Source organism: Podarcis bocagei (genome assembly GCF_964188305.1).
Source record: "Podarcis bocagei genome assembly, chromosome: 8".
In the NCBI taxonomy this organism is placed as follows: domain Eukaryota; kingdom Metazoa; phylum Chordata; class Lepidosauria; order Squamata; family Lacertidae; genus Podarcis; species Podarcis bocagei.
The window spans coordinates 59,844,165-59,860,622 of NC_138133.1; the positions used below are offsets into that span (position 1 = coordinate 59,844,165).

The following is a 16,458-nucleotide window of genomic DNA, read 5'->3' on the forward strand; positions in this document are numbered from 1 at the left end:
ACTAAGTGGAACCAGTGTAGCAAAAAACAATTGTGTAATCCATGAGCCATGCAATCTTGTTTGTCCTGGGTAAGCCCATGACGTGCGCCATGCAATTTCACTTAGTGACGGGGGGAGGGGGAAGGAATGGGTGGCAAACAGGATCTTGGCAAGATAACAATTATTTATTACACGGCAAATGCACAAACTATTGTTGTAAGTGCTAAATGATCAAGGAAATGCTGCATAAGTTTCTGTGGGTGGAACAGATTTCTATACTATTTATATAATTAGTTTTGTAGTTGAGCAACTTCGCTGAGCAAGAGAAAAACAGGTCAAAGGCACAAAGAGTGGATCAGCGAGCAGCAGAGCTGAAATTTGGTTTGCAACGGGTAGTACACACTGTGAAAGTAATACTTCTTACCACTGAAAATATTTTAGCTTTGACCAAGATCAAACAACCAGGTAAACAGAACAGTATTTATTAGGGAACTGAGAGGAAGGCTAAGTCTGCCTGTGTGTGGCAGCGGGTATGTGCATCGGGAAGAGGTGTACAGTAAGGGAATTTACACATGTGGGAATTTGCACTCTGAGTGGTGGGAGAAATGCACAGAGCAGCAGACAGAGAAGGAGGGATTGTCCCCTAAGGTTTACACTTGCCAAGTTTTTCTTATCCGAAGTATAAATATCAGAAGAAGACAGGGTAATGCCACTGAGGGAAAGTATAACCACTAATTTACTTATCTAGGGGGCGTTAAAACGATGTTGCCCATGAACTATGTTTGAGTATCCATTTTCAATCAATCAGGAATTACTAAAATATGGACATCACATTTTGAATGCTAAATCTTTGTGTCCTTCCCTTACTCTCTCTTTATTAGCACCTATTTTTTGTAGGAGCCCTTTCATGCTCAGAGGGTGCAGGTTTTCTTTTCCAAAATTTTTGATCTTGGTTGACAGAAGAAAGGGAGAGTCAAAACATCTGACTTTTTGAACCAATGCAAAGATTTTTCTCATAATTCTTTCAGTTCTTTAAGAATTGAATCAAGATTGAAAAAACGATTCTTGGATATATACAAACACACAAACTCTCTCTCTCTCTCTCTCTCTCTCTCTCTCTCTCTCTCTCTCTCTCTCTCACACACACACACACACACACACACACTACCCTTATTGACACTATTTCTCAAACAGCATATGCTGGGGTCATCAAAGTTTGTTTTTAAAGTGGTGTTTCAGTACCATCACGTAATATTGCATCTTGTTAGCCTTTGCATTACTGTAGCTATTTCCTGCCGCTCTTACATTCCCAACTGTTACGGTGCTTGCTCAGAACAGGTTTATATCAGTTTTTGTAGCTTCTGTGGACAAGATACCACACAGTACTAGAGTGCCTTGCAAGAACACCACAGAGTACTGTGTCCCTCCCTACCCCATGGTGCAACAGCCCTTGCACAGGAGTGCTTTGCCACATAGGAGCCGGGAGCTCAGTCTGGCAAAGGAACATAAAATGCAAATATATCTGCTCACAATGGCTGTGTCCAATCATATAAATTCCCAAAGCAGAATTCTGCTTCGTAAAACAAACAACAACCCTAGAGCAAAGAGACTCAAGGTTTTTGTGCGCATAGGATGTGCTTGGACTTAACTAGGTGGTGCCACTAATGTTTTTCTCCCCCTCTTCTTTGTAACACCATTTCTAGCTAATGTGTGATGTGAGGGCACTGCACTGTGCATTTCCCTGTCCTCACCAGTGCTTTGCCCCTGCTGCCAACAACTAATGAATGTGCTTACCTAGACATTAATATGCAGGCGAATAGAGACAAAGTGGTAGCAGATCTCTCTCCTTTCTCCGTCTAGCTAAGTCCTTTTGGTTTACATTCTAATTGCATATGGGATGTAATTAATAACTTACTTGTGTGGATGAAGTATTAAATTCTACGCAAATGGATGGTTTTTGTATGCTGTGTGCCAGAAAAAGCTCCAGCTGTTGCCAAGGAAAAACAAATGCTCTGTCATGTATTTCCTACACATGAAGTAACGCAGAAATTAACTTAATATGAAACAGAAGACAAAGGATAAGAAGAGTCTTGGTGTATTATGGCTTCTATATAAGAATACCAGGAACATGGCAGACAAGCAGAAATAAAAGACCACGACGCACTAGGCATACGTAAAACCATACTGGATGGCAATCATAACAGGAACGCTTTGATTGAGGGACAAATTTTGCATGGAGAAAGGTGAGCTTTGTCAAAAGCTTTTTATACAATTTAACTTCTAGTGAGTCAACATGACTGCAAAATATTTGCTGTACTTACTCTAACATTATCAAAGCCACATCCAATACATTCTGAACATGGGGAAATCTGCATACAAGGTGTCACTGGCTGCATTCAGACATAATGCTGGCCACTAATCATGGTTGGAGAAATTAGATTATGTATGAGCTATTCACTAGTGCACACAGCCCAAACACCCCAGCTTTGCTCTGCCTTTCCTCCTGGTGGGGAAAGAAGCCAGGGACGGCTGGCTCATCATTAAGTCTGAACCAGCAGTCAGGTTTTGTTGTTTTTAAAGCATGGCTGGGAAGCCAAAGTTTCTTCTGAAGGTCATAAGAAGCTGTTCAATTTTTTTTAAAAAACTAAAATATAAATAACTATCACTGAGATGTGAAAATGACGTCTCAGTATGTTTGGCAATGGAAAAAAATGGTGTACTAAACTTTAGGCATAAAAAGGAATCAACAGCAAGAATCACAATGTCATTATGTAATTGTACGGTGTAGCTACAATGATATTGTAGAGCTAGGGAAGAACAACTCAGTTGATCAGGAGGTGAATAATCTTTCCTATAAGTAATGGCTAAAGTGGTTGGGGCTTTCATTTAGGGGGGGGGAAACTTAACTAAGAGGAAATATAAAAAAGGCTTCTCCAATTTTTAATTATGTGGAGAAAGTAGTGAGAGAATTTTCACTTTTATCATACTAGAGCATGGGGAATCTTACAGAATTGGCAGTAGATTCAGGCTAGATAGAAGGACAAGACATTATAAACAACATGAAATTCATTACCCCAGGATGTGGAGATAGTTATTAGCTTACATGGCATTCAAAACAATTAGGTATCTTAATGGGTGACATGTCTATCAACAGCTGTTTTCTGAGATAGCTAAAAATGGAACCTCTATCTTGAGAAGTATATATAATAATTAGCAATAGCTGGGGACAAGCCACAGAGCCTGCTCTTTATCCCATTGTGCACAGAGGACGGTTGGAAAGCAACATTTGAACTCCTGGCCTTTGGGGGCCAGAAACATTTTAACATGAAATCAAGAGTTTTTAGGGAATATACCAAGTGTCCAAGGCTGTGTTTAGGTGCTATAAAGGCTTCATATTATGCACCCCTCTTTAATTTTTTTAAAAAAGGTCTTAAATACCCATCACTATGCACCAAACTTGAATAAACCCTTTTTCTAGCAGTACAAATCCTAGCAGAGTATTCACACTTTTATGACAAATGAAAGAAAATAGTTTTGGCATTTTACTATGTACTGTGAGGAAACAGAAGCTAAATAATTACAATTCTATTGTCTCAGAATAACTTGTTTCTTTCAGATTCTTGAGAAATCCCAGAAGACAAGCTTAAGATATTCAAATGCTTAACCTAGGTGTAGCTTGTGGAAATAAACAGACATTACAATAAATAAACAATCAGTTAAGTCTTATTTATACCTGGTCATGGCTGGCTTCAATGCAGCTTCCAATACCATGGAAAGTCATCTGCACAGGAGACAGTGTCAAACAGGTCATGCATTCTTTGCCGTTTTGTCTGTCACTGTAGTGTGCCTATAACAGAAGAAAGTACATCATCTTGGTAAGGTGAAACAAATCAAAGTGTGGATTGCTCAGCCCCACCACCACTTCAACACAAGCGGAAGAATAACAGGGAATGAAGAACTTGACCCTCACAGTGTGTCCTGGCTATGGCTCTTTACTTGGGGAATGAGAAAAAGCCATGCTCAAGCAAACTAGCTAACTATAAGCTAAAGTGGAAGGCAAAAATCTGTGAAAATCCAAATCAACCCCTGCTAGCACAATTTGATTTGAGAAGCCTGAGTAAAACAGATAATGCTGAAGGTCAGTTTCTCTAACTATAGCTGAGATCACCAGTGTACGTGTGCAGCATGCATGTTTGAATATTGTGCAGATCTGTATCTCGCTCAACACTTGATGAAGTCTTCCGGCTTCTTTCACATATTGCCCCATCGCATGCACACCAAGTAGGCCTGCTAAATTGCTTCTGGCTCTTTGCCAGAAAAGAACATAATACTAAACTTAGGAACTTCATACACAGTGGTTTAACTCGGAATAATCAAAAGAGGTCTGAAGGCATTTTAATTCCGTAGCTAAACATAAATTCATGAAGAGCTTTCTGACAGTGAGAGCTGTTGAATGGACTCCCTTGGAAGGTGGTTGGCTCTCCAACCGTGGAGGCTTTTAAGCAGAGGTTGGATTGACATTTGTCATGGATGCTTTAGCTGAGATTTCTGCATTGCAGGAGATCAAACTAGATGATCCCTGGGGTTCGTTCCAACTCTACAATTCTATGATTCTACTGTTACAGTGGTACCTCAGGTTACAGACGCTTCAGGCTACAGACTCTGCTAACCCAGAAGTAGTACCTTGGGTTAAGAACTTTACCTCACGATGAGAACAGAAATTGTGCGCTGGTGGTGTGGCGGCAGTGGGAGGCCCCATTAGCTAAAGTGGTACCTCAGGTTAAGAACACTTTCAGGTTAAGAACAGACCTCCAGAACGAATTAAGTTCTTAACCTGAGGTACCACTGTATTAGAAAAAAATGTTTCAGGCATTCTGATGTGTGTAGTATGTTGTAGTTAGACTCTCATGTTTTAGCTGTTCATTTGAACAGCCTTAAACATCATTTTAATTTGTTTCTATTATATGCAGGCTCTGACCAAACTGCGAGAGGCAGTGGAAGATAGGAGTGCCTGGCGTGCTCTGGTCCATGCGGTCACGAAGAGTCGGACACGACTAAACGACTAAACAACAACAACAACAAATTATATGCAGGTAAATAGAATTATCTGTCATTTTCCCATCTACATGTATCAAGGGCTCAGAATTTGGTGTCTATTTTGTACTTTAAATATTAGTATATCTTTTTCTCATATTCAGTCTTTTAAAAAGGATTAGCTATTACTTTATCATTATTTTGTGCTTCACCACCAGATTTCCCTATAATAATACTCAAATTCTGCTGTTATTATGCACACATCCGTACACACACACACACAGAGAGAGAGAGAGAGAGAGAGAGAGAGAGAGAGATACACCATCAGCCCAATGAAAACTGGGAATGCTCTAGGGACACAGAATCTTTCTTGTTCCAGAGCAGGTGGAATGACAACCAGGAAAACCAAGAGGACAAGAATGGCGTATACTTGGAGAGGGCATAGCTGGATGGAATACTTAGCAGGAAGAGTTGACGCTGCAACAATTTCTTGTAGGACCTATTTGTCAATATTATTTATTATCACTATCACTAACCCATTACAAAGCACAGTATTATTTTTTCCTTCCTATGGTATGTGTATAGTTCAGATCTGGCCATATTTCATTTTACCACGCAGCACTTTGAATCCATTTTTATTGCATATTGATGACACATTATGACCTTGTAGCATATGCATAAGAAAAACCTCAAACAGCAACAAAAATATCCCCTGGAGTAAAGTGCAGCATGTTCTCCAGGAAATAAGTTAATGTCTTTATTTAGAATACTTATATCCCACTTTATATCCCAAGAGGTTCTGAAAGCAGCTTGTAATAGTTTTTCACAATACAATCACATTCAAGTGCAGGAACAGAAATACTTTTCTTATAGACGAACATACAAATAAGGGCTTGCTTGTCTGTAGCCTGGCTTGCTTCCAGATGATTTTATCTCTGAGGCTCGGTGAGCACCGGAAGTGAGAGGACCAAGCAAACTATGATTAAGCAAATCTTCTGGGTTCAGACATAATGCCAAACCACAGTTAAAGCAAGCCAGGGTTTATAAGCCAACAACAAATCACGGCTTCACACTGTGGTTTGTTGCCAGAAAACAACCCTGGGTGAGTCAGCAGGTCTGAGTTCAGACATTCAGTTAAAACACACTTTGGCTAAACAAATCATGGCTTAGCATTGTCCACGAACCAAAGCAACTACTCAGACAGGCAAAGCTTTTCATTCAGCAACATCAACTTATGTGCCCATTCATTTAGTGAGTAACTGACAGTGATAGGCAGTGTTAGAAACTGAGATATGAAATCTAGTAGCTAAATGGCACCTTAAACCTAGGTTATGGGCGCTACAACGGAATGTCTAGTTGTCTCAGCTGAAAATGAATGAACATAAAATATTATGTTCAATTTTCCCATGGTCTAGTCCTTCCCCTGCCCACACCCCTAATATACTTAAGAGGGTCTCTTCTCCAGTCTTCAGAGAGTAGATTGAAGTGGGGAGGCAGAAAAAGGTCCCCCTTTTCTTCTACACTCTGCAGTTTTAATCTGAGATCTTAGGTGCAGTACTGCTAATGAAACTCCTTGTCACAAAATGCACCTAGAACAATGGGAGTTTTGTACACTGGTGATAGTACACCTGATGCATGTAGCCAGTAAGAAATAAAGGGAAATTTAAATGTGCCAAGACAATGTTTGATACTGCTGCAAAGTTACCAGTACTCCTTCTATCTTAATCATGAGGCTATATACATATACAAGTCAAAAAGATGCTTAAAATCACCACTAATTTATTTCTGCAACAATGCAATCTACAAAATAAAAATCACACACAGATGACTGTGAATCTCAGGAGGTGTCTGAAAAATGTTACCTCAGTCTGCAATTTGGGTTTCAAGAAATAAGCCAGTATGTCATACATTGACTGAAAATAGTGAAGATCTACGTGAACCAGCATGTGTACTTAATTTTACACACCAGAATTTGCTTAACTGCCAGACACTAGATCCTGGAGTTCCTGTGCCTAATGGCCAATCCTCACTCAGACCACCTGGCCCTGTAATTTTTTTTAAACCCCGCTCTGAAACACACATGTCCACAGCTGTGCAAGCCAACTGCTTCCTGCTGAGGTTCCCAAGCATGTCACCCTCTTCTGTCCACAGTTCTCAGTGTTTCTGTGTCTTAAAAGATACCCAACCATCTACACTTGGCTCTGGGGTTGTTAGTTTCCTTTCCTGGTCCATCTGATTTATCTCTCTGCTCCATTTTAGTTGCTCTACCTCCCCCCACCCCCCACGCTTTCAGGACCCAATTCTGTATTTGTATGTTCCCGATTTTCAGTAGAAGAAACCCTATTTGCAAATGCAGCAAATGAGGAGAAAATATCCCAACCACAGGCTTCAGCATTAGCAGTGCTGTGTTACATGGCCGACACACAAACCTTTCTGTAAGTCCAGTCCTGCCAAGCAATAAAATAGCTCTGCAATGAAAACATGCTTACCACTAACTATGAATTAGAAGATTTGTAGGTGAAGAGTTTTGTTCTTAGGAGGCAGCCATTTATTACTTACTGCTCTTGGCTGTAAATAATTAAAATTTATGCACTCTATTGGAAAAAGCATTAGCCGTCCATTAACCAGATACCAACGAGATTAGAAAAAGCTAGTTATGTGAAGAGATTTTCCCACACCAAAGCTTAGCTGTTCACAGTTTGAAAACACATTTCTGTCTGGTTAAATGCTTTCTTCCTTTAACATTTATTAGCTTAAAAAAATTATTTTAAAAGTCATGGGTGACAGTGGAGTTCATGTATCCAACCCTGAAACGTACCCTGTATGATTCAAAGCACCAGCAGGAGTTTCAGAAAGCTAGACAGAAATAAACTGGTAATAAAATGCCCCTGTGTCCTGCAATGCACAAATCTCTGCAACTGACAGGCTACTGCCATTTGATAGGGAGGGAAGGTCCCTTTTATTTATTCAAAGAATTGGAAAGTGCCTGTCCCTGTTACTGCTCTTTATTTATTAATTTCGCATGGCCTTATATTTAACAGGAACCTAAACAATTGATTAGTGCGGCAATATTTTTGTAGCAGCACCAATGGGAAACAACATTGATCCAGCAACTGGGTCCTACAATGCCGTGCAATGGTGCAGATTTATATCTTAGCATCCTCAGGTGAGCTTCCCAATCATCATTTGGGGCTAGGGAAATAAAGAATAAGATGGTGACCCTAAGCTGATTTAGATGTAATGGCAAACCATGTTTTGGTACTACACGAATGAGGCTGCAAGGACCCTCATATGCACATGTTCCCTTCTTACACTCCTCCTCCCCTCGTGTAGCGCAATATGGCAAAACCCACAGTTAGCAGTTGCCAGCCCAGGGATGTAGGTCAAATACAAATCATAGTCTGGTAGTTTGCTTGAAGCAAACTAAAGCTGTTTAAGTCAATCATGGTGCATGAAAGGATGGAGAAGTCCAAAGTTCCGTCAAGGCTCATTTAGCAGGATATCATAGTTTGGTGTTAATGTCTGAATTAGCCCATTGTCTTATTATAATTCATGAAAGCATATTTGCCTTCTCTTCATCTCTCCTTTACTGCTCTCATGGGATAAATACAGTGGTACCTCGAGTTACAAACGCCTCAGGTTACAAACTCCACTAACCTGGAAGAGTTACCTAGAGGTGAGAACTTTGCCCCAGGATGAGAACAGAAATCGTGTGCCGGCGGCGCGGCAGCAGCAAGAGACCCCATTAGCGAAAGCACGCCTCTAGTTAAGAACAGTTTCAGGTTAAGAACGGATCTCTGGAACAAATTAAGTTCGTAACTAGAGGTACCACTGTAGTTACTTTCACCTTCCTATTGCACATGAAATAATTCTCCTAACATACTTCTCTGGCTCTTCCTCCCATCTCCACCCCACATTAAATTACAAACTTTATCATTCTCATGTCATATAAACTTGCTAATTATCACATAAACACTACAGGCTGTGACTTCAATCTTATGCAGATAATTCAGCCACCCTTAAGAAAACCCTCTCATTTCAATGGGACTTTTAACACATCAGCTAACATGTTTCAGATTTGAGCTACGTGAATGGTGGAAGGAAAACGGCAAAATAAGATATAAGGAAGTAATTTCAAACTATTTACAATTAATGCTAATTTTCAAAAGTAGTGAGAGATAAAGGGGAAAAATCTTAGGCTGAACTGGCTTCATATCACATTAAAATAGCTTTAAAAAACACCTTGTTTCCTGCAATGCTGAAGTTTCTTGATCTATGGCACAACTAAATATAGTATTTTACTAATCTCACTGGGGAGCTGGCTAACTGCTCACCCCCTGTGGTAGAAGTCTAAGGAACACATGAAAAACACCCACATTTAAGAAAGACCCCTTCCTAGATCATTAAACAGTAGATAAAGGCCTGAACATTTACATGTGATATATAACGCAATCATTGTGTCAAGAAAACATATGTTTGATTAGTACGCCTCAGGTTCATTAATTGCTGTGTCTGCCTCACAGTGGTGAGCAGAGTTTCCATTGTAGCTACTGCATAGAAAGGGGAAGATACGCAGCAGCGAAAAGACTGACAGCTCTACACTCTACCTTACAGCATTCATAACACGCTTCCGCCTCAAAAAAACTGCATATTAGCTGCAGGAAAATGGATTTAAACACTTATTACAACACAGAACCTGTCTCTAGAAATTATATAATTCCTACACCATAGTTAGAAGTGCAAATAAAGGAAAAGATAAGGTTGCTTCAGGTACTTAGGACAAAAATGAAGCCTGTGCTCGTGCAAGTTGTAAGCACAACCAAGTTAATTAAAACTGCATGCCTATATAAATAGTGCTAAGGATGGAAGAAAGACAGTCCTTAATTTGTGGTGTTACTTCAACCCCTGTGCTATGTCCAAATAGGAGGGGGGAAGCTGAATTAGACTAACCTTGCTTAAAACAAGAGCTGACGGTCAGAGAGATAACCAGGAAGCGGTACAACAGATCAAAGGAAGCTGGGCTGGCAGGAGCAGAGGTACGGACTGTGATTAAAATGATAAATCAATTTTATAGGGCCCAAAACCTTATTATTTACAGAATGGATTTATGAATGAATGGATTCTGACATTAGCAATTCCAGATCACTGGGAACTGCTTTGAAATGCTATACTAGACAGTTATTTAAAATCCAATATGTTTAGCTGTTCATAAAAGTAGTTCAAACAATCTCCAAGGTGGTCTTGTCATGCTGCAGATGATACAACCAGAGTCCCTTGGAGATGGTCGGATCCTGTGGAGCAATGGGAGGAGCTCAGAGAGTTGGAGCTGCAGGACCTTAGGGAGGGTTCTAGCAGGGTAGGGAAGGTGGAATCGCAACCCCCAAAAGTTTCTGATGCCCTGAACAGGGGTCTAGCCGTCTGGGAGATAGAGATCTAGATCTAGGGGAGAGACTGAGCAGGTGGTCAGAAGAGCATTCCATCCCTACAGCATTGGATATCTTAGTTTAGCACAACATGCTATACAGCTACCTCTGGCACCTCCTCAGGTTAGTTCCCTGTTTAAGTGAGGCAATGGAGTTCCCTGTTTAAGTGAGGCAATGGAGAGCAAGTCTGATGCTGAGCTGTCTCTGACTCCACCTCCTTCTCCATGGACACAGAAACGCCATCACCAGAAGGAACAATCCTTGCAGAGCCAAGCAACTCAAAGAAGTGCCCACTTGCTTGCCCTGTCTTGGAACTCTTGCCGCAAAATAGCGGTGCCCACCATGCTCTTCAAAGGGAAGGCTTAAGGGGGTGGTGGTGTTGCTTGTTGGATCAATGTGCTAGCTTGCACTTAGCTATATATTTGAACCTCTTATATACCTGCTGAACCTTATAACCTGTAGTGTGCCTTATGCACTGATTTGAGCATTAAAGCCTTTGGCAGAATTAGAGTGGGGAGTTCCGAGTTCCCCGTTCTGCAGTGAGGCCAAAGATATATCCCAACTGAGTTCTATCCAGCCCTTCTGCCAATCGGTTCAGGGTGCTGTACATGATTTGCACCTGGCTTCATCCTTCCAACAGCCCTGTGAGGTAGTGGGGATAGTGACTGGACTAAGGTCCCCAGAAATAATGGTATTCCAGGTCTTAATGCAACACTAACTGCTACCCCACACCAGCCCTCGTTAAACTTAAATTTAATGTTGCCAAAAATATGGTGTTGGGCATTGTTAATAAACAAAGGGTAGAAAAATGGGCAACACGGGAGCTGTGAAAGGGTACACTTATACTAATTATTCAAAAATATGGACCTCTTAAGTAGTTATGTTGAATGCATATGGAGTCATCTGACAACAAACAGCACAATCATAACTCCTGTCTACTCAGAAATGAGTCCTACTGAATTCAATGGGGCTTACTCCAAGGGAAGTGGGGTTAGGATTGCAGCCTTAGATGGTGTACATACAGACAGAACCCTACATTTTATTTAGATTTCACAGCAAAAGAAAAATACAGAGAGGCTGCCAAGAATGTCTAGAGACGTAACACTGATCTCCTATTCTTTTCATCTTGGGAATAAAAAACAACAACCAAAGAGATAATAGCAAGACCTGTTTCAAAGCCTGCTAATTTTAGGTACAGACAACATTTCTTTTTGAAAGTATGTATTTCAGCTGAATAATTATGGCAAGCTGAATCCAATATCTGTGAAGAATTAAGGCAGGTTTGGAGAATAAAAAAGAAATCATGTTTGAAATAACATTTTGATTTCTGCGTCAGTGCAAATATGCTTACACCTGCTCTTAATTTTCTTCTTGGTTATGAAAGCTGTTGTTTGCCCAAAGTGAGGAGGAGAAAAGACTGTGTGTCGTGCAAGTAAATCCAGAAACATTCAAACCAATGGGCAACTGGTGTTGATCAGTCTAAGTTTTGTTCTTAGAACTGCTGAAAAATATGGTGTTAATTCAATTACAGCCTCACAACATGACACATACAAAACACAGCTATTTCCATCCGTGCAAAGCATCCCTGTTTCATATTGAATATACTGCTGTTTCTTGTGTGCTTACATGTCAGAATGACCTTATTTCCATCAGAAGCTCATCTCTGAAAATCTGCCCTCTGTAAATCTAGATTTCTCACTTCAGGCAGCCCCATTTAATGGTACTTTCTTCCTTCTAATCTGTGTTTCTCGCTACTTTTTCTTTTGAAAAATTACCCTGGAAAATCAAAGTGCAGATTAAACCTGAACAACTAAGCACCAGGCTACGAACAATTGAGTGCCATACTTTTTTTAGTTCTGCTGTAGCAACTCAAGCCTTCTAAACTTTTGGCATCTCTCCAGTGTAAGGTTGGCATCTAACTTTATCAAGGATTTACTTAAAAGAACTTGGCAGGGAGCACAGGCTGCTTTGTTTAGTGCTGGTTACATTATTTTGAGAGGTCCTGACAGCTTTAGAGCTATTTTAAAAAACTAAACAAAAACCAAATGTACTGGTTTTAAAAATAATGTTTGGATTTCTCCAACTAGAAGGCTAGTTGTAAGCATGTGCTACAATGTGTAGGATTGTAAAAAAATAAGGCAACAGCATTTCATTCATTCAGCCCTATACCTGAGTTTACTTATACATGATCCTGCCATTTCTATGCATCTGCCATTTGCTTTTCCTGTTTGGCAATAGTTAGAACACGAAAACCCTGTATGTCATTTTTTAGACAAAAAATCATGTCAAGTATTACAATGCTTTTAAGTACAAGGAGTTGCTGCTTTTCATAGTGGCAGCAATGGATAGGTAATCTGGATGCCCATTCTCTGCCCCGCCGCCAATTCTCTGATTCCAGAATATTGAAAATAATATTTGTAACTTGACCTTTATTTATCTATTAAAAAGATGCCAAGCTATCTGAATACTTGCAAGCTATAGAGAGCTACTGAAATGCTTCCACAGCAATCATACTGTGCCTTACGATTGTTCACACATTAGGTACCAGCAGAAGGTAGGAAAAACTACTTGGCAAATCCTCCGAGGTTTCAATTGTACTAGGATATGTTTCAGTCTGACAGGATTTGTACCAATTCATATTCTATTCTTTTCAGCCCCAGGTTTTCCAGCCCATTATGCTGACTGGGATGATGGAAGTTTGAATCCAGCATTGAACAGAAGAGAAACTTTAGTAAAAAGAGTTCAAAATCTTCATGGAACCCACAGGCTGAAAAACACGCATCCCTCAGTGTTCACTTGTGACTGGTGTGTGCACCTGAGAATCAGATATGTTAAGAGTGAAGTGGGGCCAACATTCTGAAGATGTTTAAAAAGTAAACATAACATCAATGTCACAGTTTGCCTGAGGTACCATAGATGACTGGTATATTTAAGGATTTCCTCCCCACTGCAATAAATGCAACGTGTGTCCAGCAGAGAACCTGAGGTATATGACAAAAATGCCCAAAGGTCTTTGTTTGATAGTCATGCTTGTTTGTACCATTAAGCTTTGGGTAACCTATTCTTCCTTTTAACAGCTATCTTTTATCTTTTCACCAACTGACTGCTCAGCATAATATCACACAACATACATTAATACTTTGCTGTCATTGCCCAAAGCAGACCAAAACAATGTCTTCAGGAGGAAACCAGAATAATACTCTCCTTCTTCTGCCTCATACACAATGCTGGTGCATTGCATAGGGATCTGTCGCATTTGCATAGGGGTATCCATTTGAAAAGGCCAATTCATGAAAACTGAAGTGCATGGTGTGCAAAACTGGTGTGTGTAGATTATCCATTTGAAGTATTCATGTGTTGAGTTCTTCTTGTGGCAGCCTGAACATAAACATGACATTCCAGTGTGCGGATATCAGATGGACCTGGAAATGGAGGAGGTGGGCCAGAGAACGCAGGACCAGAAAGTCCAGGTCCCTGCCACATAGAAATAAAAATATGCATGTTGCTTACTTTTCAGTTCATTAACTTAGGAAAACTATGGTAATTACTCCTTTTGCAGAAGTTTGGATTTCAGAGGGTCAACAGCACTGCTCTGTGATACTTCCTGCTTAAGTTTATCTGTATCGTAAGAAGCAAACAGCACTGAGTTCATGCATCTTTCAAAATCAGTCCAAAGAGATTCACTGTTCTTGTAAACATCTAACAGAACCCAATTTCCTTTCTGAATAGCACCTATTTTTTCAAAGCTAAAGCATGGGGGAAAGATACAACACTGTGTTTAACACATGTCAAATGCTACCTTATACTGAAGGTTCTAAAGGGGGGAAAGTTTAGAGCCAGATGATTGATTAGACAAATGCTCCACAATTTATTTATTTATTCCTGGTGTTGGTCACCCAGTTAGATGAAGTACAAGGGACTGATAATCTTTCCTCTGTGTGCTAACAGACAAATACACAGCAACATCTATTTGTAAATGCATTCCCACACACCCATGAAAGAAGCCAACTTCCTGACCAGCCTCAGGAATCAAGGCTACTGGCACTGGGTACAAACAACCATAAATTCCACTTTAAACAGCAATGTAATACCTGAAGGGTCTTATAAATCTCAAACTGCAGAACTATGGATGCTTTAACTCTCTAATGCTTTGGTAACATAAAACGTGAGGAGTAATTAAAGAAAATATGGATCACTATACGCATGTACATTACTTGACTTATTAGCTGATTATTCACAATTGAGGAACCACACACTGAAAGCTCCACAGCACTCCCTAAGCATCAACCTCTGGAAACGACCATCCAAGTAGGAACGGAACCACCACAAAGTACTTCTACCCACCCGTAATTCAAACAGCAGCTCCAGAAGGATACCATGGTTGATGGTATCAAAAGCCATTGAGAGACCAAGGAGAATTAACAGGGACACATTACACCTGTCTCTCTCTCCCAACAGAGGTCATAGTACAGGGAAACCAAAGCAGTTTCTGTGCCAAAACTGGGCCTAAACCCTGACTGAGAAAGTTCTAGAATATCAGTTTCCTCCAAGAGCACCTGGATGGAAGACACTCAGAAATCCACAAATGTGAAATAGAAAGAGCTGAAATAGTGTGATCTGTTCATACGCACAATGTGCATGTATGGATTGAATCTTAGGCCAAATTCAGATGTAGTAAGACATTGTAGAACTAGGCCTTCATGCAATATAAAAATGTTTTATTTTCCAGATTCAGAAAAGGTGGGCATACTCCACAGTGAATATCACCTGCTTACTAGGTCACAACTTAAAACAACACAAGGTTACCACTTTTTGCTCTTTACACTGTTTTTCCAGACCATGTTGAACTACCTACAGTTATGTAAAAGATCCCAGGCTAAGTAGAGCTTTGGGCTAATCCAGCAACTATCTTCTTACACTCCTGCCACTTTTGAGCTAAGAAGTGATATTGACTTAAGCAGACCTATTCTGAAGTGTGCCAGAGCTGGATGTTACATTTTCTAAAGAACAATGGTGAGAGGTACAAAAAGAACAAACGTAGTAGTTGCACTATATGGCACATTGCATGCATTATACATATGAAAATAATCTCTGCAGGTGGAGAACTGTAAATAATTACTTAACTATTCACAGATTACCACTAGTCTTAACCTCTGAGAAGGTCATACTTCCTGATACTCAAATGAGGGGGAGACGAGAGGAAGGGGAAGGAAATTCTGATAGGTGCTGGTTATATTCCACTTATGAGGTTAATTTGGAGCAAAGGAAATGCAAATGCTGAGCTTCCCATGGATGTCTTCCAAACAAAGAAATACAAATTGCATTTGTGTGCATATCTAAAAACAATTATTGGAAGACTGATCCAATAATGCACCATCTAAGTGCACCAGTTTTAATTTACAGGGGTGGGGTGGGGGAAATCAATCAGCCAGAACTCTTTGAAATAAACTTCTACACAAGGCCATCTGTACCCTTCACATCACCATATCTTATTGAACTGATTGCCAGATCGGGTTTATACCTGTACAACTTCAGATACCAGGTTTTGTAGTGAATTACTATAACAGATTTCAGATGCTTTACTCAGTGAAATCTGCTGAATTGGTACTGCAAACCTTTTCTTGAAAATGTGAATTTTATACAGAAAAACCATGGGGATGTGTGGTGTTTCCTTGGTCTCTAACATGAAAACTCAGGGCTCCAGCTAACCTGAACAAAAGTTTTGTAGGGATGACGGTTTTTTTTCTTTCCTACCCTCCTGACACTTCCCCCTGCTTTCCTATGTAGTGCTACAGAGCTTAGGCTTGGAGCTGTCTGCTAGCCTTAAACCTGAGCACTTTGTTGCTAAATATTGGGGTGAGCATGTTTAGCGGTGGAAACAATGCCCCCCTTTAGCCTCCATACTTTCCTGTATAGTATAGGGATGGGTTTTTCTAACCCTTATTACACTCTCCCCACCCCCACCCCAAAGAACTACAATCCTGACCTCCAGGATACTTACTGTAAAGTTTTGATCAAGTCA

At 40.2% G+C, this 16,458-nt stretch overlaps 1 protein-coding gene across 4 annotated transcripts in view; it reads right to left on the minus strand.

Moving 5' to 3' along the window:
- The window catches only part of STAU2 (staufen double-stranded RNA binding protein 2), a 146,300-nt gene that overhangs the window by 55,964 nt on the left and 73,878 nt on the right, over window positions 1–16,458 (minus strand). For 3 of the 4 annotated variants that reach the window (XR_014010631.1, XM_081204620.1, XM_081204621.1), the window contains exon 13: window positions 3,713–3,826. Coding sequence is in view for 3 of the 4 variants with exons in the window: in XM_081204620.1 (XP_081060746.1) it covers window positions 3,713–3,826 (114 nt within the window). In the remaining variant the exon portion in view is untranslated. Of the gene's footprint in view, window positions 1–1,894; window positions 1,967–3,712; window positions 3,827–16,458 lie in introns of all 4 variants that reach the window. The other variant, XM_081204622.1, reaches the window with a different exon arrangement.